The sequence below is a fragment of the Eriocheir sinensis genome, chromosome 10, assembly GCF_024679095.1.
Source record: "Eriocheir sinensis breed Jianghai 21 chromosome 10, ASM2467909v1, whole genome shotgun sequence".
Classification (NCBI taxonomy): domain Eukaryota; kingdom Metazoa; phylum Arthropoda; class Malacostraca; order Decapoda; family Varunidae; genus Eriocheir; species Eriocheir sinensis.
The window spans coordinates 16,246,084-16,271,798 of record NC_066518.1 but is presented as its reverse complement, the minus strand read 5'-3'; the positions used below and the strand labels follow the sequence as shown (position 1 = coordinate 16,271,798).

General features: G+C 44.5%; 1 protein-coding gene across 1 annotated transcript; it reads right to left on the bottom strand.

Annotated features, from left to right (window-relative positions):
- Nucleotides 1-15,250: 15,250 nt before the first annotated feature.
- On the bottom strand, nt 15,251-18,092 carry LOC126996360 (uncharacterized). The gene is made up of 2 exons (XM_050856733.1): nt 16,376-18,092; nt 15,251-15,369 (listed from the first exon to the last, which is right to left on the bottom strand). Exons 1-2 carry the CDS (start codon nt 18,090-18,092, stop codon nt 15,251-15,253), a joined length of 1,836 nt encoding a protein of 611 aa, XP_050712690.1.
- Between the last annotated feature and the right edge of the window lie 7,623 nt (nt 18,093-25,715).

The following is a 25,715-nucleotide window of genomic DNA, read 5'->3' as shown; positions in this document are numbered from 1 at the left end:
CACAGAACAAATATTGATATTCTACTGCAGCTGCACTGTACCAAAAAAGTAGATAAAAAGTATCATCTGAAACATCAAAAGAGCCACAGCCACGTTCGGGTTGGAAGTCTGCCCTCCTGGAGCCTTAGTAATCGATATCTATGGTGGTGTTGATGGACGTGAGAAACCCGCAACCTTTCCCTGGTGTGGCGTCTTCCCAGTCACCTTTTCCTCCTCAATAACGGTCTTTGTCCGCCTTGTTTGCAGTGCTGTAGTCGTCTTCCGCGGCTGCATCCTGTGTCTTCGTTTTCATCATTTTATTCAGAGTTTTGGGGTAATCTTGGAGAACCATGACCGAGTTTTCCCTTATTTACGAAATATTTGGGCATACCAGTGAGTCCCTACAAATGTGCCTTTATAGTTTTTGCATCTCCCGGCACTCTGCCGAATTTCCTAAGTTATTCACCGAAGGATTTGGAAACATCTCCATGTCACTACGAATCTCTTTCATTTTTATTACGACTCCCTGCTACCTACCCACGTTTTCCTTGGCCAAGTTCGTCGCCTTGGTCACCTCGGTCTGTCTCTCCCTCTCGTCCGTGGCCATTCTCTGGGAGCCCATACCACCACGACCTGTTCAGTGGCGGCTGGTTCTCTGCCTGGTCTATATACCTGGAGGCCGCAGATGCGAGGCAGCCGCGCTCACCCAGCCGTTACTCTCTTCTCCTACAGGTCTGTTGTGAGACATTCGTTTCTATACAATTGTATAAAAACGACGTGTATACTTTAATGAAGCACCGCGTAAGACTCCCTTTGCTTTCACCCTGACTCTTAAAATATACAGGCCCTAATGCTGCTCTGCGGCATTCAAGAGTGTTTTTTGGTGATACGTGATACGTCATGCTTAACATGAAGTGGCCAGTCAGGAATTGTAGTGAGTGGTAGTGAGTTAAGATGCCTGAGTAATGGGAGGAAGGGAGCTCTGGAGGTGAGTGAGTGAATGTAGAAAAAGAGGGAAAGGAGAGGAGGTGGCGGGAGGGACAGTGTAAACAATTAAAGTCAGAACATTAGAAAACTCTCGTTTGTGTTTGCTCGATCACTCCCCAGAAAACAAACATCCCGCCGGCGTGTGTGTGTGTGTGTGTGAGAGAGAGAGAGAGAGAGAGAGAGAGAGAGAGAGAGAGAGAGAGAGAGAGAGAGAGAGAGAGAGAGAGAGTTTAACTAGGTAACGGTTGCTCTGCTTCTAGTCTCGTAATTACCTCTTTCACCACACTCATTTTCTTTACCGCTCTTTTATAACTTCATCTCCACTTCTCGTCCCTCCTCCATCCTTCTCTTGTCTGTGCGCACCTTCCTTCCCTTCCTTTATATGCGTGGACGTTTCTCATTAGTACAGTCCGATGTGGCGCATGGTTAACTCTCTTCTTTGTCATTCATCACACCTCTTTCATCCATATGCTTTTTCTCCCCCTCCATCATTATCTGTCTCTGTCTCTTTTACGTATACATTCCTCTTCGTTTCCAACCAGAGTGTGGACGTTTCTGATTAGTCGAAATCGATGAAGCACCTCTTTGACCCTGCGTTTTCTCTCGTTGCTTATCCTTGTCGGAGGGACGAACGACGGGACCATAAAATTATCTTTCTCTAGCTATCTCCCTGAGTATTTTGTCCTACAGTTTCTATCCGTGTATGGCCATTTCCAATTAGCACAAATCGATGGAGCACCTGTTTAACCCTTTATCTCTCTTCGCCTGTCCGTGGTGAAGGGGCGAGAGATGGAATCGTAAAGGTTGTCCCTGTCATTCTCACTGCCCCTCAATTTGACTGTCACTCCCCTCGTCGCCTCATCGTCATTCGCTGCCACACCCGCCTCGGCCCGCCAGACAAAAGGGCCGAGACTCCAACGCTCGCCGAATCGTCGCTCGTCCTTGTCCTCCGCGATATGTACATACACATAAAGTCTCGACTCGGATCTTCAACGTATTCGTCCATTATTTTACATCCGCTTCCGCCTGCCCCCCTTCCCTGTGCCTCTTGATTGTGTGTGTGTGTGTGTGTGTGTGTGTGTGTGTGTGTGCAGTAGTAATAGTAGTAGTAGTATAGTCAGTTCGCCCTAGTAAATTATTAGTCTGCATTATCGTGCGCTGGCAACTATCAGTGTTAATAATTATGCAGGCAAAATACCGTCAATTATTGTCGATTTTGAGTTAAAATTATTAGTACTGAAGTAAGCAGCTATTTTGTTAATTTTCAAGATCGTTGATTATTAAACAGACTTGGCGCTGTCCGCCACCGAGAAAATTAGCAGGCTTTATATTAACAAAAAAGACAGTTTCCCACAACACTAATATTTTTAACCTAAAACCGACCATAATTGACGGTATTTGTTAATGTTGACTGCGTAATATTTACACCGACAACTGTTTCCGACGCGTAGGCTATATATCATATTATCCACACAATCAGACAAGCCGTGTGACTGCAGGTAGCCAGAGCACAATAATGCTCTCACGGGGTAAAATAAGATTTATAACAGGCGTGTGCTCGAACAGCGGAAACTAGCCAACAAAGGGTTTGATCCCCGCGGCGCGCCAGACACACTACGGTGTACACACAACTTGCCTGCTTAAATCACACCCGTGGGGTTCTTATTTACTCTCCTTATGGGGCTGGAAGGCACATACGCACAGCCAAAAGGGTTACTGATAAAGCTCGTGTACAACTATGCACAGACTTTATTACACACAGAAAACAAGACAAAGACAAATCTCACATACACACCCAGCTGAGCCTAGCGTTTCTCGTGCTCGCACAAGACTAACCTGCCCTGGCTACACTAACTAGCTACTTAACTTGGTGCGGAGGGAGAAGAGTAGAGGCTCGTTGCACAGCCCTTCTCGAGGTGGCTGCAGCTTGTCCTTCCTGGCGTGGGTCCTCTCAGGCGTGATGATCAGGAAGAGGCCGCCGCGAATCTTGATGCACGAGAACTGAGGAACGTGTGGGCTGTGTCCCGAAGTGGCGAAGCCCAGGATCCCCACACTCCAGCAAGAGGAAACCGAGTGGTTACCAAGAGGTAGGCTGAGAGCAGAGCACGGAGCCCCCGTGACCTCACCAGGCGGCGGTCAGGGGGAGAAGAGCGTTGAACCCGCCGTTCCCGCCAGGTCATGACACGGCACCTAGCGGTGAACTGCGGCAACAGAGTCGAAGACGCGGGAAGTACAACGGAGGGTGCTGACAGCACTCTGAGCAGTACTGCCATAGGCAGATATAGTTACACTTCCCGGACGCGCAGCTATAACTTGCAAGTGCATGGCACCGCAATCTAAACAGTGGAGCAAGCTACGTACAGACACGAAGGGAAGGAAGGGCAACAATCGCGAGCTGGCAACACAGGCCGCCCAGCCCGTGGGCGGCCATGGGAGTGCGGCGCTCCCAGCCTGGCCCGGAACTCTGCACAGACAATACTTCTTCATAGCAGAGGCATACAAGCTGCAGTTATGCACACACTACTATGCACCTGCACTGAGTGGAGTGGTGACCCCTGAAAATACGTAAGCAGGTAAATACAGCGGGCGACCCGTAACATGAATGCACGCATTGGCATCTCTACGCCGGTCGCCTAGGCAACGAACCTACGAGTCATCATGACCCGCCTGCTGCGCCCAGGTCACGTGATGAACAAGGAAAACACGTCCAACATCCTACTATGCAAAATAAATATAAAAGAACATGTCGCGGATTTAAACCGCGACAAATGCACACCTCATCTTTAGCGAACCGACTCCTTTTTTAGCAGTAGCAGTAGTAAGTTAAGTCAAGGTTTTGGCAAGGAGGAACACCGCACACGTGCTGTGTGTGTTCCTTAACCTATAAACAGCGGCAGGGTTGTGGCGAGATTATTCTGTGGTGCGGCGATGTGTGACTTTGATCAAGGTTCAAGAATAACAAGTTGTCTTCTCCAGCGTCTTAAAGAATATACACTGCATCTATTGTTGAAATATTACTCTCGTAGTTCTCTTCGTTGTAGTATAATTGCTTTCCGAAAATGTATTATGGCGCGAATTGGTGTCTCTCATGGAGGTAGGGACGGGACGAGGTAGGGAGTGACGGATTGGGGGGGGGGGGGGGATTCGTTGCCATGGAGACGGGAGATGCAGCATCGTTGTCAAGGTTGGCAGGCACTAACGCGTTCTGGTATAGTGACACACACACGTATGTAAATATATATTTATATATATATATATATATATATATATATATATATATATATATATATATATATATATATATATATATAAATGAGCAACCGATCTCAGTGATCTGTGTTCACGCGGCCCAAAGTGGGCGTGAAGTAGTGTTACAAACATCAGAGCGTGTCTCCTGCCATTCTTTTCAGTTCCTGATACGTTTTATTAATTTTCAAGCTTCTTTCACTTCATTGCATCTGGACTTTGCTGTCACTATGTTTATTAATATATTTACAATATAACAGAAGACTCCTTTTACGCCAGAGATGTGGAGATGAGTATGAGCGTCATATTCAACACATAATACCAATGTCATTATCTCTAAGGACTGATTACAAACAAATTACAGGATCCACATGATGATGGTACTATATTCAACATGAGAGGCTAAACTAAATAAATACTAAAAAAAGATCCAAGATCTTACAATTCTCAGGGGCTTTGTGTGAGCAACGTGAAATATGCGCTTCCAAGAGGTGTACATCATTCCCCTAGACATGTCGCCTGAGAGGTGTACAGCAGCTTACGGGTTAAGAGGTTGCCTTGACCGAGAGCGTCTCTGTTTTGAATGTGGGGGTCACTTGCGGTCACTGGCTTTGCAAGGGGGATTGATGACCGTGTCCGTCGGGGCACTACGCGGGCCTGGTTGCTGAGTCACCGCCGAGTGGTCTGTCGGTTCCTGTGTCTGGAAGCTTGGCGCTGAAAAGCCTTTCTGCATAAGGCTGAACAAACCTAATGACGTATGCAGTGTTGACTCTCTATAATCACAAATACAGACTAAATCAAGTGACAAAATTATTATATCCTTTGGCAAAATATTCATCATATGTTGTGAAGGTTCGACAACTGTTTATATATATATATATATATATATATATATATATATATATATATATATATATATATATATATATATATATATATATATATATATATATATTTAATTCCTGGATATTCATCTGTCGTGGCATACTCAGAAAATGTAGGTGAAACTTGCTGCTCAAACATTGAGCGCAAGTGTAGCCGATGCCTTAATCTTTTGTCGGGATTCATTACATCTACCACAGTTTCAGAAATGTCAAGGTACATTAGATTTCATACTTATAGCTGATAAACTTTTTAATGTACTTAACTCAAGAAATAAATTTGCTAGAGGAATGAAAGCTGCACTTCAACCAGAGACATAAGCAGTTTCTATTTCATTTTTAGATAATGCATATGCATATTTTATGTCTGACTAATTCTGAAAACATCCCCATGTTCAAGACACCTAGAAAGAATCCTTACATAGGGTTTTTGGCTGCTATTTAAGTGTTAAGGCAATGTATAAACAGTATGTAGGTGCTAACAAGCCACTTCAGTACCTTCTAACATATAAGCTGTCACAGGATCACCTAGAGCTCTTTTTTGTGCCATTCGAGCCTCTGGTGGTTTTCGAAATAACCCTTCTGCCCTAAATTTTATGGCAACATACAAAAGACTCCTTTTGAGGCATGAAATAAAAACTACAAACGGAAATGTCACTGAACAAGATCCCACAGAAGTGCTCACATCTGCAACAAGTAGCAGTATCATGAAGAGAGCTTTAGGTGATAAAACTGAAGATATAATGACAGCAAAAAGATATGGTTTTGGATCATGATTATGTAGACTGCCCAAATTTTGCAGAGCTGTCATATTACAAAGAAGCTGCAGTAGGGTACATTGCCGGCTATGTTGTTAAAATGGCCAAGAGAAACATTTCATGTCCAGAATGTGTCTGCACTTACAAGTGAAATCAAGGACAATGACCAAAGTTGCGCATTGTTACAAGGGTGGCTTCATCAAGCCATCAAAGAGTGTTGTGACTGTTTGTTTAACCACAGAGAAAACTTTTCAGAGAATGCTGAATAGTAATGACAAAGTGTTGCACCATATACCAAGACTTCCATCTGTAGTTGCATACACTGTGTTAAAAGAAACTGGAACTACAATATTTAAAATTGAATATGATCATATGCTTGACTGTTCACCTGATAACCAATTTTTTTCTCTTATTAAAGCATTGGTCATTGCATATTGCAAGATACGTTTGCACCATCTTGCTAAAGCAACCACTGTTAAGGTAAGAGGTACACTTATTAGGAAGAGATTAAGCAAGTTTGTTTTGTTTAAAAACAATAATTAATTTTTATTTCATTGGTATAAAGTGCCTTTCAGTAAAATGGTGTACATAATATTTTTATTTATTTCGTTTTATTTCGTGCGTGGATGATGCAATTAATAAAAACTTTTTATTTTTTCCAAGTGATATTCAACATGGCCCTCAAACACGTAACTGTGGCAATATTTACGTTTTTCGGAGTTTTATATAATATTCTCCCTTCGTACAGCATACGAAGGTATTAACAGCTCCTCTGCTCACGAGTGGGGCTTATAGCCTCACTCGTGTCTCATAGATATTTGAAGGCATCTACTAATGTCGTCTCCTCACGCTTCCACCAGGTTAATGGAAAAACCGCCTTAAAGACTGTAAACTAGAATTACCTCCCACATTTCCATTAACCTGGGGGCGGGAATGGACACGCCAAGGGTGTGTGTGTACTGTAAAAGGCAAGTTACCTAGAACCGCTAGTTTCTCTCTTCTGCGAGTCCCCCGCAATGAACTAACGAAAGCTACGACATATAAATCCTCAAAATTAACACTGGCAGAGTGGAACCCTCCTACCAGACTCCTAGCTCGTAAGAAATACTAAATAAACTGGACACCACACTCGTCCGATTGTGTCATTCATACCTATAATTACTAAGGCAAACACTGGTACAGTGGTAAAAACCAAACTTGTGAATTTAACGGCACCGTTGTATAGTTCGGTCACGAGTATGACATTTCCGGTCCCCTAACCTTAGTTTTAAATCTAGGTCAATTATTTTTTAACACAGTATGCATGGATAGGTGCTGCTTCTGTCATAGAAATTTCATCAAACTGCTTAAACGTTGAAGAAAATAAATCATCGTTTGGCGATTTTTTTTTTTTTTAATTAAATAGCATTAAAACTATGAGATTATCAATTTCCTTTGGCCCACTGATAGGAGAGATCCAGAAGTACCTACGCCGGATCTTTTTTAACGTAGCAATAAAGAGAATACACGGAGAAACGCAACCTCCAGTAACAAAACCCGAGCTGTATCTGAGGCTCTGAACCTCTCACTCTGAGGTGCAAACTTGCAAAGCCAAGCCCTAGTGTCTCCCCCACTCACCCCTCGCTCACTCTCTGCGGCGCCATACCGGTTGCCATGCCGTCACCCAAGCACATTCAAATTCCCCGTTCATTCCTGGGGCTACCATCCTTTTACTAATACAGGACACTAACTAAACACAATTACATCCTATGAGCTAAGCTGCCTCCTCCATTCCACCACGTGCATCAAACGGTACAACACATTGGCCGCACACGCTGCCAGGCATACGAGGGTTTTGTCTCGCTGCCGTTCCCTCCCCGCCCGAGAGAGGTCCTGTAAGGGGGCACCTCACGCTCACATAGTCACATCCTCTCTTTCCTCCTCCAACACTCCCACCGGGAGCCTCTGGGCTTTTCAAAAAAGTCGACGGAATCACTATATATATATATATATATATATATATATATATATATATAGATATATATATATATATATATATAATATATATATATATGTGTGTGTGGACCTGCACGCACGGGCCACTTGTGGTTGCTCGGTGGCGAACAAAGCTCTGGAACGATTGGCGGGTCGCCAATCGTTCACCAGACTGGATGAACTGAAGTGAAGAGGCGAGTAGTTGTGTTTGCCACGGCTAACCTTATCGCCAAAGCGGCGAAACCGCTCGGCGAAACCGCACGGCAAAACCGCCTGGTGTGACACCGGCCTTACACACGGGCGACAATTTGAGCTAAAAATCGCGTGTAACAGCGTCATGATTCATGAAAGTTACTCGTTTCGTCACGGCGTGGCGACCACAATTCGCTCGTGTGCCAGCAGCAAACAGTGTCCCTTTTTATTATACCGACTGATCACAGTCTGCACGCGGGAAGACCCGGTAGTTATCTTGGCCCTGGCTCCACTTTCGTCTCTCTCCTCAACTCGTCTCACCAGGAGCAAAGACTTTCTTACTTGAGTACGTGGTAGTTAGCCATGCTCTACCTTTGTCCCTCTCATCAACTCTGGACTCGCCAGGAGCCAAAAGAATTGCTTCCTCAAGGACCCGGTAGTTATCTTAGCTATGGCCCACCTTCGTCCCTCTCCTCAACTCTAGACTCGCCTGGCGCCAAAAGAACTTGCCTCAACTCCAAGCTGCCTACCACACTACCTCCAAGCCTCGCCACCTATATCAGTAATGGTACACACCTATAGTTAGAAGTTTTAGTTACAGTGGAACGCCAGCACTCCTCGGGCGAGCAGCCGGGTGGCCCTTCTACGGAGGCGAGGTGGACCCGTGGGGTCATCCTCGCTTAGGGCCACCCCTCCGTGGTCAAGTTGACCAGTCGGCTGCTCGCACGTGTCAACTACGGGTGTCTGCTGGGCGCCTGCCCAGAGAGCCCGTGCCTCCGTCGCTGCTCGCCGGCTCTTACTCGTGGCTGTGGCGGCGGCGGAGGCTTCCCCACACCCGCCGCACGCCAGCGGCGGGTTCCCCCCTGCGACGGGCCGTCGCACTGACAAAGGCCCGTTCCCCCTTTTTAGGGGGTAAATCCTTCACCACCACCACCTATAGTTATCAGTGGAACGCCAGCACTCGTCGAGCGAGCAACTCTCCTGGCCTCTGAGCCAGCTTATAGACTGTGGAGTTGCTCGCTCGGCTCCGGCTACGGGTGCAAGATGCACCCGTGCCCCCCGACCGCTGGGCAGGGCCTCATGGCCTGTCGCCCAGCCACTCTGCAGGGCTCCCCCATAGCCCATCATGCCAGCGTGCATGAGAAAATAAAACCACAACAATAACCTATAGTTACATTAAATACCAAATGGTAAGCACACACACACACTGTCCCTGCTGATCGCCGACGGTCCTCCCGGCGCCCCCCTCGGGACGCCGGGGCTCGAGGGGCCCCGCCACACCGAGCTGCCTGGCAGGCCCAGAAAACCACGCAAAGACGGGCAAGTCCCGAGCGCCTGAATTCACTGGATTTCATCCACAGCTGCGACGCCCGAATACAGACCAGCTACGCTGTAGCACAAAACACTGCATCTTCTCAGGGCCTTTCGCTGGAAAGAGATCTGAACTTGTGACTCAGCGGGACCTGTTCCTGCCTTGGGTGGCCAGTCCGCCTCCCGTGACAGTGATTAACAGGCTGGGTGAAGGGGTCTACGGCACAGTGGACTTGGTTGACTAGCGGTGGGATGGTGGTGAGAAAAGTGTTCAAATACCAAAACAGTTACGCTGAGGCTTATGCTCTTTACCTCCTGCAAGGGGTAGGGGGCGTCCGTGTCCTGCTGGGAGTAAATCCACAGCCCCTCACCCAGTTTACCTCATTCTGAGGCTCCAGCCTCACCCTGGATGTCTACCTAGAGTCCCGCCCTCCCCTGGACCTGATGCAGCACGTCCTGCTGGACCTGAGCGTCAAGCTGCAGCAGGTGCACGAACCTGGACCTGAAGGGCGACAACATCCTGGTGAGGCACACCCCAGAGGGAAGTCTGGAGACCCACGTCATCGACCTCGGCCTCGCCTCGCTGCCCGGGCGGGACAGCCGCTTCAGGAACGTGGACCTGAGCCACTATAGTCCGGCAAATCTTAAGTGGCGGCTCTGACGTAGACAGCCCGCTAGACACTGGTGCTATGTCTCCAACTGACTTCGCGTACCGTGCCTCTCACACCCTTCTCTCTCTCTCTCTCCCCGTGTCTCTCTCTCACCATAGTATAAAAACAAATATGGTTTTTATGATTGATTCTCTATCTGTGAGTGAATACAAAGAAATTTGTACAACACTTGGAAGCATTGCCACCGCGGCGTTGTCATGCTCTTCTCAACCCAACATACTGCAGTTGCCAGTTGCTCTGCCTGCTTTAATTATTGCATTTCTGCCATTTTTTAGTGTGAGTCTGCCATCTGCCATACAGTGTCAGCCATATGGCATAATAATGATAAAATATGGAGACTGTACCTGTATATGGAATGCCAGGACCGTCAAGCAAATTCTGATGTGAGTCATGCAGGTGAATGGTGAGGTTCCGCTGGGGATGGTCAGGGAGTGGGGAAGGAGTGGTCGCTAAGAACAGTAAAATATTACACTTTGACCTTATTTCCACACCACCCAAGGGGTAGAGTCTTGGTGCGATTTTTTAAAGAGGTTTATTATTAATAAGATTATTATTATTATTATTATTATTATGCATTGTTGTGCACCAGCACCATACTCCCCGAATGAAAGTAAACCTCCACTTTTCTCTCTCTTTCGCACACACATACACACACACATACACACAAAGAGAGAGAGAGAGAGAGAGAGAGAGAGAGAGAGAGAGAGAGAGAGAGAGGTATGAGAGGTACGGTGTGTGAGGTTAGTTGGAGACGTGGCAACAGGGTCTAGCGGGCTGTCTACGTCAGAGCCGCCACTTAAGATCAGTGTTGCCAAATTAGCGGTTTTCCCGCTAAATCTAGAGGTTTTGTTTGAAATCTAGCGGGAAAAATCTTAAAATTGACAGGAGTAACTGGCGGATTTTTAACTCCAATCTAGCGGCAAATTTTTATGGTTTCACCTATAATATGGGGAGGCGGTGGCTGACTCGTCAAAGTAACGGCCTCGTGTTCAGGAGGACGCGAGTTCAATCCCCGCCCGGTCCCACCAAGCTGGGATTTTTCAGCCGCCGCCGAGTGGCTTAAAACTACCCACATGCTGTCCAGAAGACCACCTATCAACCCGGACTCTAGATTCTAGGATCAAAGATGAGCTCTGGGAGGGCAGCATGAGCCAATGCAAGATGGCGCCACTATAAAAACACTCGCCTGCGCCAGAACGGGCTGGGCCGACCATCAGGACCTACCGGAAAGAAGCCTTGGACCGACCATCAGGATCCACCGGGAAGAAGCCTACCGGCGCAATAGGCTGCAATGTAAAAAAAAATAAATAAATAAATAAATCTGGCGGATTTTTCATGCCATCCTAGCGGATTTGTAAATTTTGAGTTGGCAACACTGCTTAAGATTTGCCGGACTATACAACTGGATGTGTCCCCAGGTGGCCAGCGGCGGCACCGTCACTCTCACCGCCGACGTGTACGCGCTGGGCCGCCTCATTCAGACGGTGCAGCGCCACTTCCTGGGCGACTTCCTCGACTGACCATATCAAGACATGCGGTGATTTTGCTCAAGTATTTCTTGACCATCTCAGCAACATGGCCACCAATTTTGATGAAGTGTGGTTAGTATTCGACAGGTATCAGGACGCTTCCCTCTAAGAACAAATAAGGAGAAAACGAACGATGGGGATATCAATTTATTACCATGTCAAGGACACTACTTTAAGCCAGAATATTTTTTTGAAGGATTTTCTTTCAAATATCAAGACAAAAGCAGAACTTACGACTTACCTAGCTGCAAAGTGTACAGATCATAGCAAGAGCCAAATAAACCAATTGAAGAAGTTCATGGTTACATCAGGGACAGAAACTAATGGTAATATTAATATTCCAACCACCCTTCTCACACAGCCACGAAAAGCAGACACCTTACTCATGCTGCATGCTAGTTCAATTGACAAAAATGCAGAGGTTGTCATTGCTTCTCCAGACACTGATGTTTTCTTTCTCATGGTCCAAATGTACCCAAACTTACCCAGTGATATAAGCTTCCTTACAGGGAAGGGAAACATGGAGAGAAAAATACTGGTCAAACCAGTTTCTGAAAAGTTAGGAGAAAGACACGCTTCAGCGTTATAAGGCTTTCATTCTCTAACAGGATCGGACATGTCTGGGCGGTTTGCTGGGAGAACCAAAGAGTGGTGTTTCAAAGTGTTCTTGGCGTGTGATGATGACATACTTAATGCTTTAGAATCTTTAGGATACCAAGACCTAGAACAAGAAGTATACGAACGATTCGTCTGCAAACTGTACACGTCCAGTGTGTACACTAAAGTGAACCATCTTAGCTGGTTTGTGTACTCCAATCGAGCAGCTGAAGGAGAAAGTCTTCCTCCAACGACTGGTTCACTAACATTGCATATTCAGCGGGCACATTATATAGCAATGATTTGGAGAAAGGCTAGCGAAAGCCATCCATGTCTTTCATCTTCTGTTGAATGTGGGTGGAAGTTTGACGCGTCTAAGCATCATTATATTCCAGTAAGATGTTTGAATCCTCCAGCCCCTGCAGCTGTGATGAACTTGGTAAAGTGTGGATGTAAACGTGGATGCAAGGGGAAATGTAATTGTTTGAATAACAATATTCCATGCACAGAAATGTGTGGCTGTGTAAACTTCATCTGCAACAACCAAACTTACTCGTATGATCTAAATGTAGTAACGGAAGACTTGGATGAGGAAGGATGAGTTTGAGAAAATGTGTTTATACCTAGATCTACCAGTATGAAAAATAGATGAGGACGGATGACTTAATGATGAAAATGCTCAAATTTGTATTCATTTATGATATATACCGTTTGTTTATTAAGATTTAATGTTATAAGGACATACTTTGCTATTTTTCTTTATGTTCCACTACGTACATGGCAAATTGCTGCATATTTTAAAACAATTTATGGCTACCATTTTATTTCCATTAAATTATATTGATCTATAGATGTCAAAATCAGATTTCTAAGGTATTAAAAGGTATATTAAGACTTCTTATTTATGTTTTCATCTCACCTGGTTGTAAAAATAAGGAATGAATGAAATATTTGTTTACTTCCATGGCGGCCATCTTGGATTTCGGCAATTTACCCACTGAGGGAAGTTGAAAAATTCCCACCCTAATTTGTTACTTAATCATAATCATTATAAAGCAAAATCAAGTGTTAAATCACTTTTAACAAACATTTGACACGAAACCTAATTCTCCTACATAAGGCCCTACACTAATTATTTTGCATTTAGGAATACTAGGCTATTATTTTGCATTTAGGAATACTAAGCTATTATTTTGGATTTAAGAATACTAAGCTATTATTTTGCACTTAGGAATACTAGGCTATTATTTTGCATTTAAGAATACTAGCATATTATTTTGCATTCATGAATACAAGGCTATTATTTTACATTTACGAATACAAAGCTATTATTTTACATTTAGGAAAACTAGGCTATTATTTTGCATTTAAGAATACTAAACTATTATTTTGCATTTAAGAATACTAAACTATTATTTTGCATTTAGGAATACTAGGCTATTATTTTGCATTTAGGAATACCAGGCTATTATTTTGCATTTAAAACTGAGCTATTATTTTGCATTTAGGAATATCAAGCTATTATTTTACATTTAAGAATACTAAGCTATTATTTTGCATTTAAAAATACCAAGCTATTATTTTGTATTTAAGAATACTAAGCTATTATTTGTCAATTAGGAATACTAAGTCAGAGACACGACAGTCCTCGTCGACAGACCAACTTGGTTGGCTAGATTTTGATCGGCGATAGAGTTGGTCTGTCGGCATCCTGCTACATCCTTGCCTTTGGCAAAGGCCGGGCTCAATGTCAATATAAGGAAATTAAAGGAATGTCGGGACACACCCATCGGGAGGGTGTATGAGGGAGGGATGGGAGGTATAGCTGTGATGTATCATGGGGTAGCGATGACAGAAAACGGATGAAGTAATGCTTGAGCAGAGGCTGCAGTAAAATGTCAACTTTTAACGTTTATTTAGTTCTTGCATTAAATTTGTTACCACGCTATATGTAATGTTATAAGTTGATTTTTTTATTGTGAAGACTTGGTAATAGGTTAATTTTCATGACGATCAAGAATCGATCGATTTAACAATTCGTTTATGAAAATTTAGGATGGAAAACTGTTTTAACGATAGACTTATATGGTTTCCTTGCTCTCCGCATGGGTTTCATAATTCAGTAAACATGAGGATAGTGTAGGACGTCTACTACTACAACAATTATTATAATTATAAAACTTTTTGGGCCCACTCATTTATTACAACCATAGGCGGCGGGGGAGGGTGGCTATTAGGGCTTCAGCCCCAGATCTTTTTTAAGGTTTTATATATATATATATATATATATATATATATATATATATATATATATATATATATATATATATATATATATATATATATATATATATATAGATATATATATATATAAATATATATAGATATATATATATATATATATATATATATATATATATATAAATATATATATATACATATATATATACATATATATATATATATATATATATATATATATATATATATGTATGTATATATTTTATTTAATTCATTATACAGTAACTTGATTCTAGTGTAGGACGTATCATAAATCAATTGCCATTATACCAAAGTCCCTTAAGTCCCTAGAAGTTACTATCTATGGGGTTGTTTTTATTTTGTTTTTTCCCAGAGGAGCATACACCCGGACCCCTCCCCTTTGTCAGACAGGGTTTAAGTCCCCGATGTCTACAATGTCTGGCATCCCCCCTGATTATAGCAGAGGATATTATCTGATGTTGCACCAGACAGGCTATATTTAGTGACATCACTGTCATCGTAAATCTGTAATTTTGCATATTATATATATATATATATATATATATATATATATATATATATATATATATATATATATATATATATATATATAAAACTGCACAAGTGTTGGGCATGGCGTCGATGGGGAAAAGTATCGCGATGGCGAGCGGACACGACCGCAACACCACACACGACCATGATTTCAGAGCGACTGACTGAGCTCTCAGTTCAGTGTACCCCAAGAAAGCCAAGATACGTCATGCGCGGGAAGGGACGGTTTTAAGGCCGATTCACACACATCAGTGACGTATCAGTATCGCGTCCGCTCAGTGTCAGTGATATCCGTGTTGTTTCCGTGACGTCTATGCACACACATCCGTGGTGATGCCGTACAGCGTGAAATCAGTGTTTTCCAGGATGGCAAAGTTTTCGGACGTGGAGTTGGCAATGATTGCCATAATTCTTGATGAAGAGGTAGAGGCTGAACAAAGAGTGAAGAAGAGAAAGTGGGTACATCAATTAAAGAGAGTACTTACCATATACTTTCATTTCTTCTCCTATTTTATTCCATATATCTTGCTTGAAATTGCAGTCCATATATTTTGGTTGTGACATCATAAAGAACAGGATGGTTTCGCACCAATTCAATAAGTAGTTCGTCATCCATTTTCTTGACAGCTCAGAACACTCGTCCGGCGTCCGTGAAAATCTAAAAAATATCGGTGGCGACGATACTCAGCTTCACGGAACGGAGACGTAACGGTCACTGAGAGTCAAAACACTGTACTGCGCCGGACATGTGTAAATGCTTCGGTTGAATTCAAAGCAACGATATTTTTTTTCACTGACACTGAAGCACTGAGCGGACGCGGCACTGATACATCACTGATGTGTGTGAATCGGCCTTTATTAAAAAAAAGTGTCCCGACATTGGCCGGGCTCCCTCCTGTAGGGAGTGAGCCCCTAAGAAGGGGAACGGGCCTTTGTCGACTACGACGGCCCGTCGCAGTCATGGCTGGGGCTATATATGTGCATACACGGCACGCCGCGCGCACGTGTGCATGTACATAAAGACATACACACGCGCACACACACGCCGATGTACGCACATATATAGATAGTTAACACCCCTTCCCACTAAGTGGGTTGGGGCACAGGCGCACCAGGCGTCCTGTAGCTGACTTAAAAAACCAATCACGCACATACTCACACACAAACACCCACACATACATACACGCACTCTAACACGCCCACATATACAGAACAGAGAGCCTACCTGGGCGGCTCATATGCCCGCACTAGGGCAGTAAGCGCCCTGTCGTCCAGGGCCCCCACCAAGGCTGGCGCTGAGAGCCCCTCCCGGTTTGGAAGCAGGTTGCGCGTCGCACCGCACTCGAGGAGGTAGTGGAGGAGCGGCTGGAGGACCTCCTCCTCGCAGTACGGGCACACGACAGGGACAGGGTCATCCGGGTGAAGGACCGACGCACATTTGTAGCCGAGACGGAGGCGGCGGATGTTGGATGCCTCCCGTCTCGGCAGATTTGGCGGTAGCTGGCGGGCGCCGGTGTTAGTGGCCGCCGAGTACCAAAACGCGGACGGCGAGCCCGCAGCCAGGGCCTCCTCCAGCTCCCTGACGACCCCAGTAGCAGATCGTGCGGCCATGGCCCTCTTCACTTGGGCAAGGCTAACCACAACAGGCCGCGTGACAGCAGGCAGGAGCGTTGCCTCAGCAGCAGCGCCGTCCGCCGCCTCGTTGCCTGCCACGCCCGAGTGGCTGGGCAACCAGTTAACTTTTACAGGGCGCCCCGCTCCTCTCAACTCTGCCAGCCTCGCAAGGATGGAGGTGAGGAGAGACACGTTGTCGCGCGGGGGGTCCTGTAGCAGAGAGCGGATGGCAGGGACTGAATCGCAGTGGATCAAGACAGGGCCCCGACCCCCTTCCACTGCATGATCCAGCGCCCCGCCAATGGCTGCCAGCTCAGCCTGGGTGGAGGAACAACCGTCTGGCAGACGAAAAACAGCAGTGACCCCACCGCACACAAAAGCAGCGCCGACAGCCCCCGTCTGGTGGTTGACGGAGCCGTCCGTGAAGTACACGGAGGCTCCAGGGTGCGCTGCTTCCCGCTCTCTGCTGTCTGCCTCCCTGGCCAACTCCAGAGGGGTGAGGAGGGCCTTCCTTTTGGCGAGCGGCCGTATGGTGGCTGTTACGGCCGGCGGCCCCCCCGGGGGGCGGGCACCGTCGGGGGGGGGGGGGGCGTCCACAGCCGTCACAAGGGCGTGGGGGAGTCCGCTATTGCGAATCGTGGCCGCCGCCACAGTCGCCCACGTTCTCTTGCGGAACAGGAGAGGGTCCTGCAGGAGGGCCTGCCCGACGGAGGCACGGAGCTGCTCCGCCCCCATGCATCTGAGCAGCGCCGCCAGATGCCCCACTGAGAGTTGGGTGACTCTCGCGGCGACGCTGCACACGCGTGCCCGCCCGGAGGCACACGCATTTCGTCCACATGGGGCGCCAATGATGACGCGGAGGGCGGCGTTCTGAGCTGTCTCCAGCGGCCTAAGCGCCGCCGGACCCACCGTCAGCAGGCACGGCGTCCCGTAATCAATACAGGACCGAACGCCCTGGATGTAGAAAGTCCGCAGGACCCTGTCCCCAGACCCACCCGCTGTTCTGGTAAGGGCCCTCATCACATTAGTGCGCCGCCGCACCTCGTCCCGCACACGGGCGATGTGCGGGCCAAAGGACAGGCTGGAGTCAACAGTGACCCCGAGGTACTTGTAAGTGTGCACCCACGGCACGGGCGTACCGAGGTCGAAGGGCTCAGGAAGGTGGCCGTGGCGGAAGGCCATGGCCTTTGTCTTAGTCCTGTTGACGACCAGCCCTAGGGCGGCGCACGTCTGAGTCAGCCGGCGGAGGAGCTGGCGGGCGCAGGCCACCTGGTTGGGGCCCCACACCACCAGGGCCACATCGTCCGCATACGATAGGACTCTTGCGGTTCCGCTCGTCGGAAGGGCCGCCAACTTCTCGACGAGCAGATTGAACAGCACGGGGCTCAGGACGCCACCCTGAGGCGTGCCGTTCTCAAAAGTCTCTATCGCGGACGTATGGCCCTGAAATCGGACGGCCGCTCTCCGTCCCTCCAGATAATGGCCCACCCACGCCAGCAGGCGGCCACGGACGCCCCGTTCAGCGAGAATGGAGAGCATGGCTGGGGCTGAGGCGAGCTCAAAAGCTTTCTCGAGGTCGAGAAATACCACCACCGCCCGTCTCCCCAAGACACCAGAGAGGAGGGTGGAGATGCAGTCCCTGGTGCCCCTGCCCCGGCGGAAGGCAAAGAGGTGGTGATGGAGGGGGCCCATCGCCCACTGAAGGCGCGGAAGCAGGACTCGCTCCATACACTTGCCGAGGCAGCTTAGGAGGGAGATCGGGCGATGTTGGAGCCCGTCTCCACTCTTGGGGATGGGAACGATGGTGGCCAGCTTCCAGGAGGCTGGCAGTGCTCCGAGCTCGAAGGACCTGTTAAAGAGTCCCAGAACCTCCGCCAGCATGTCCGGGCCAGCGTTCGCCAGGAAGGAGTAGGGATCCTGTCGACCTGGTGGCGGTGTCCTTCCTGGGATGGCCTGCCCAGCTCCCAGAGCTCTATAGGCGCGTCAGTGACATGCGCCTGTAGGCAGGCCTCCCTGAAGGCGGCTACTCTCCCGGGGTTCGCCTCCCTCAGCAGGTCGCGAGTGTGGGCCGGAAGCCGGAAGCCGGAAGCCCTTAAGAAAAAGCTGAACAAATTCATCACCATGAGCAACATCAACAGCGAGACCATCAAAATCAACAAGGTCTCTGGTGAATATGGTATGGGCTACTGCTATGGCACCGTGAAGACACATAAACCAGGAAACAAACTCCGGCCCATCATATCACAAATCCCGACACCGACTTATAATATCGCGAAGAAACTCTGTAAGATCCTTACACCATACGTCCCAACAACATATAGCCTGAACTCAGCAACAGACTTCCTCGACATCCTGAAGAGCAACAACTCAAGAGGAATCATCGCTTCACTGGACGTTGAGTCACTCTTCACGAATGTCCCTGTTGAACGCACAATCAACTACATCGCTCAGCGAGTGTACCATGACGACAGCACCCCACCGCTCGACATCCCAGAAGCAGCTCTACGTGGCCTACTTCAATGCTGCACGAAAGAAGCACCGTTCACCTGTCCACGGGGTCAAAAATACCAGCAAATCGATGGAGTCGCTATGGGCTCTCCATTGGGAGTGCTTCTATCAAATTTCTTCATGGGTTGCATTGAAGATGAAGTTTTCAAAACAATAAACAAGCCGGACATCTACTGCCGATACATCGATGACATCTTCATCAAAACGAAGAACGAAGAAGACATGGAAGACATACGTACCTGCCTACAAGAGATCTCAGGACTTAAGTTCACAATAGAAAGAAGCGCCGAGGGGAAAATGCCGTTCCTGGACGTACTCGTCACCCAGAACCAAGAAAACTTCTCCACAAACGTCTACGTAAAACCGACGAACAATGGCCAGTGTCTCAACGGTAGAAGCGTGCCCTCAGCGATACAAAGACTCTACCATTGCCGCCTACATCAGAAGAGAGCTATCACCCACTGCAGCACGTGGAAAGAAGTCCATGGAGAAATAAGCAGATCAACCAATGTACTCCTCAGCAACGGATTCAACACCAACGACATTGAAAAGCAAGTTGAGAAGACCGTGGACAAATGGTACTGTGAAAAAGAAGACACGGCGGAGAAGAACGAGCCCATCAAACTCTACTATAAAGCACACTTCTCCACAAACTACAAAGAAGACGAGCGTATAATGCGCCAAATCGTCAAGAAAAACGTCACTCCCACCAACCCAGAAAAGAAAATAAGCCTCACCATCTACTACAGAAGTAAGAAGACCAGCCATCTCCTACTACGAAACAGCCCAGCAGTCGACAAAAAGAATACTCAACAGTCACATGTTGTATATAGGTTCACTTGCAACCAAGGGAACTGTGCAGCCCTTCAATCAACCTATATCGGCATGACGACACTGAGATTAAGCAGACGACTCAGCTATCACCTTGCATCAGGAGCGCCCAAGACCCACACTGAGCAAGTACATAAGACGAAACTTACAAGAAAAACTCTGGAAGAAAATACCGAAATAATTACAACATGCAACGACTACAGACGCCTGCCCATCTTAGAAGCGTTATACATTAAGGATATGGAGCCAAATCTTAACACCCAGCAACAAGATCTGCAGGCTCTTCCAAGCATGAGGAAAGGTGTCCAGCAGGCAACGCTCAGCCAATCAGGAGCCGAGGCAGCGAGGAACCCCGGGGAGCCAGCCGTATAAAGGCAGCCCCGCGCGGACACCCAGTCATTCTCCTCTCACACCTTGAGATGGACACACTCACTCCCAACGCCACTGAAGAAGGGTCCAGGACCCGAAATCGCGATCTGGCTACGCAGATGATACCCTACGGGTATACAATCAACAAACTCCCTAAAGAGAATAAGACACTCCTTAGACAAAAAGAGAACATCTTAAAGAAAATAATCAACGCTGAACTGACAATCACTTTTAATGAAACATGTTTACGAGAAAATCTCCTGCCCATTTATACTCTCTCTCTCTCTATATATATATATATATATATATATATATATATATATATATATATATATATATATATATATATATATATATATATATATATATATATATATATATATATATATATATATATATATATATATATATATATAAAGTGATATATCAAATTTCAAAAGTAAAGATATATATAAAAATTTAAAGATAAGCAAAAAAGAAAGTCAGGTAGTATTATTTAGAAGGAAAGGGAACTCATTTCATGTTGATGTAAATGTAATGAATATATCACACGAAAAGGAACAAAAGTTTAAAAAGGGGAAAAAAAAATGTAGGGCTGATTATGTAATGGCCAGAAGCAAAGGACTAAATCCAAGATTTCAAATAAATGATGCAGGTTTTGGGCTAAGTAATTAAACTGTAGATAACAACAACAACAACACCTGTCGCAGTGGCCCCCAGTGGTGAAGCATTTTAATACTGGCAAAGGTCTCGCACATTTTAGTTTTCATATTCAATGGTTATATACAGAACACTAATTTTTTTTCAGGTAAGCGACCTGTAAGTACAGAAGATGTCTACCAGATCTGATCTTATGTCCTGAATTATGAGATAAAATACCTAAAGATTAGAAAAATAACTGATAAAAGAAACAAGAATCCTAGCACATACAATTCTTAAAGAGAGCGTCCGCCATTAATATTAAAAAAAAATCTGAAAATTTGAAAAAAATATCACACGTCATTGTACACCCCTAGGCTACCTTGTGGCAAAATACTATGAAGAAATAAGCAAAATTGACAGTTATGGCTGAAATCCCCACCCCCGTGCCCTCTTCCGCTCGTCACTTACGTCACTCTAAAACACTTGCCTGCGCCATGACGGGCTGGGAACGACTACCATTCAGGCCCCTCAAGAAAGTCTACCGGTGCTATAGGCTGGCAAGTGACAAAAAAGGAGATATAATAAAAAAATATAATAAAAAGCAAAAAAATAAAAACAAAGTAACGATAAATAAAAAAAGCTATATTCATACACAGGTGCATACATCGTCATGTTTCAGCGTAGAAAATAGCCTAAAAAATATTCGTATGGTATCTTGAGACAAACTAGCATCTGCGATGGCCTTGGAGGCAGCAGAGCTGACACATACATCAGTCACCCCGGAGGAATTTCGAGTTGAATTTTGTTAAAAAAGTACATTTTATTTTTTCCTGCTATTATGTATCGACTTATAGATTTGAAAGTAAGCGTTTATTACTTCCCCATAGGCATACATTTCACATGAATATAATCAGAATCACAAGTTAATTATTTAAGACATGGCGGACGCTCCCCTTAAGGGATTCTAGAAAATTCAAAATAACTTTATATTCGAACCATTGTTCAATGTTTTGGAACGAGGACTATGCTTATTTTATATTACACACACACACACACACACACACACACACACACACACACAGGGGTATACATGGGCGTCTTGGCTCCCAGATTGAAAAGAATAAGGGTGCTTCATGGGAGGGTTGGGGACTCGTGTTAGGGTGGGAGGAGGGATAGGAAAAGGAAGAAGGTTGCGTGTTTTTTACTAATTCCACAACTAAATATACTTTTCTCCAATACTTTACCCTGGGAGACGGTGTGTGTGTGTGTGTGATATTTTTTCGTGTAATTTTGAGTTAAATATAAAAAAAAGAAACCACTCATCAATGGAACAAATGGTTAAAAAACAGAAAGAATAAAATTATATCGCTGTTGATTTCGTTAAGAAGGATAATAGTTATCAGTGTTATCATAGGGTATGTGATATACCAGTTTTTTATTTTATTTTTTTATTTGCATGTACTTTTTTCCAAAAAAATATTGTTGATATTGAATTTAACATGGATTTTATCACTCAGAATATAATGTAAATTAGCCAGGCTGTATAAATAAGAATGTCACCCTCTCAGTAACTGGCTTCTCCCCTCCTTGCCTCAATAACAATTTAATGAGATAAAATAAGAACCAATATATATAGTAAATACGTTAATGACGTTAGATTTTTGATAGAAGTCATTTCAAGTGATTTTAATGAAAACTTAAAAGATTGATCGAGGAACTTCAGAGGGAGTCTGAAAGTAGATCTGAAGATGAATATGAAGAAAACAAAACTAATATTTGATATTCACAGCTTTACAACAAATGCCAACGATCGGTAACAAGCACTATGAAAGTAGGAGATTACATATTATAGCCTGTTCACTTACGCTAGATTCCAGCTGATTGGTTGCACTGCTCTGCTTTCACTGATTGGCTGCAAATCTCTCTGTTAAAACTCGACAGCATACGATGAGTTGAACTGTAGTGATGTTAAAATCTATATAACATGTTTTAATTATGCTCATTAACAGTTGCTCATTGAGGCAGAACATATTTTTGAATTTTCGTGAACACGACAGTGTGGTCAGAATGCAGATAAAGCTCCACATATTGAAAACACAGGGTTATTTATAGCAACATGTCACTCGCCGCAACCATCACGGCGCGCGCGACTCGCATTTTTTTTTAACATCATCACGCACCGTGTCGCGCGCCGTGATGGTTGTGGCGAGTGACATTGCTATAAATAACCCTGTGTTTTCAATACGTGAAACTTTAACTGCATTCTGATCACACTATCGTGTTCACGAGAGATTTTCCTACGTAATGTAATAATATATTTCTGCAATCAATGAACAACTGTTGAAAACAGCGAGCATAAGTAAAACATGTTATAAATATTTTTTTAACATCTTCGCGGTTCAACTCATCGTAATACCATTTTCTTATTTGTTTTGTCGAGTTTTTAAAATACATCTTGATTCTACAGTTACTGCTGAGTCTGATGGTGTCAACCAAAACTGGCTATCTCGTATATGAGGTGAGCTATGGCATATAATAAAGAAACATGTCTCACTCGAGCATGCAGGATGTGGTCCAACATGAGAGTCTGCGAGAGAGCGAGGCAGCCAATCAGCTGCAACCTTTCCAACCAGCCTAGGCGCCAGGAATCTAGCATAAGTGAACAGACTATAGGAGTGACAATTAGTGCAAACCTAGACCACAAAAAAAAAATAATAATAATAATAGGACTGGCGCTGAGCTTTTTTTATTGGTAAACCAAGTAATATCATGAACATCAACCTGCCAGTCTGAAGAGCAAGATAGTATTTGTGTAGTCTGTAACATAGGGTTCAGAAATATGGGGTCCCACAAAAGATTACGAGAGAAAGCTAAGAAGTACACAAAAAAGGATGGAAAGGAAAGTACTGGGTATAACATAGGGACAAGAAGCGAGCATCATGGAAAAGAGAATAGACAAAGGTTGAAGATATTTTAGTTCTGATTAAGAATATGAAATTGACTTGGGTAGGTCCATAATGCGTTGACCTGATAAGAAAAGTACAGCTAATGTAACAGTGGGAACCCAGGAATCATAAAAGTCAGGTCAGACAGGAGCAGGTAGATAAATTAAACTAGAGCATCTGCCGGAGCAGGATAGAGTAAATTAACATCAGACAAAGAGAGTCTTTTGGAAAATATTGGGAGGCCTTTGTTTTGCTGTGGACTAGAAATGACTGAAGGTTATGATGACAATACATTGACAAAATATTTAAAATCTTTACATCTTAGCCTTGTACTCCTTAGGTAAGTCTAGGTGCGCATATGCAGTTATCTGTTAGTCCTTGTTGTATTGAACGCACCCACCTGTCAAGGAAACTGCCGGTGTGGCGAGACCAGTAGTGTCCTGTTGAAAATACGCATCCCCCGGCGTTTTGAGCCAGACGTAACGTCGTAGTGAATGAGTGAGTCTTGATTGCTTTCATGAATAACCTACTGATGTCCTGTTTATAAATTTGGCATCATCATGGTGACTTGGCCATATTTACTGATTCGTACTAATATCAATATCTTTAATTTTTATAGTATCATAAATATCAATTGTTTCATTTTTAATTTATCTGATATTTTCTGTATAGTATCACAATTAATTATCCAACGATTATATGCAATTCACTGAACATTTAACAGACACAATGTATCTTCGAGTCCCAAACACTAATTAATTGCCATGATCGGTTATGTTACGAATTCTTTCAATTTCAGGCTGAAGAACTACACAACACTGGTCATTCGCTGAGAGATTAATTTCATGATTCTTGTACCTCACACAATTTATGCATTTCTTCTTAACCGTGTTTCAATCTTTTGATTTATGATCTCCGGCACATCTCTAACATCTTGGGACTTCTCCATTCTTCTTGGCAGTACAGCTGGCCTCAATATGGCCGTATCTTTGACAGTGATAACATATTATTGAATGGTATATATATATATATATATATATATATATATATATATATATATATATATATATATATATATATATATATATATATATATATTTTTTTTTTTTTTTTTTTTTTTTTTTTTGCCCAGCAGGTACCGTGTATTGACATTTGGCTGTAAACAATAACTTATATTCTTGAATCCCGAAATAGAAAAAAAATATTCCAGTTCACTTGTAAAAGTTCCTGACAGTTGGCAACTTTTGACAGGTGGTAGCATCCACACACTCAAACCCCCATGACCACACGCGGTGACCAACTATTCATTTAAAAGTTGCTTTTAACATGTCATAAACTATTCAGTCGGTCAACAAAGTAATAGCATTTACGCGGAATCTCATTTGCCATAATGGGACACACATATGTCATTAAACTGATGACCACTAAAAATTGCATGTGCTCACCTAACCTACTCTATCGATTCCTATAACAACCCGGCAGCACATTGCTTTTTCTTGAACATTATTATTTCTTTTTATTCTCCCATTATATACATATTTCCTGCTCTGTAACTGAGGCAAACTTGTGCCACTCTCATAAGCCTTGAAAATCATGATCATTATCCCTTTCCTTTTCATAAGCGGCACAACCACTGCCGAAGGAAAAATATTGTGGGCCGTAAATTGCAGCAAGAAAATGATTATCGACAGTATCCCGTTCAAATAGCACTCCACTTCTCACCTTCGTCTTGCCTGCATCCATTGGGGTCAGTCCGCCACCTGGTCTTCACCATTACAAGTAATGTTCATGTTATGAAATAAATCCTTTGACAAACTGAACTGACGTATAAAAAAGGAACTATTGTCAAAATAAAGTGTGTTCAAAC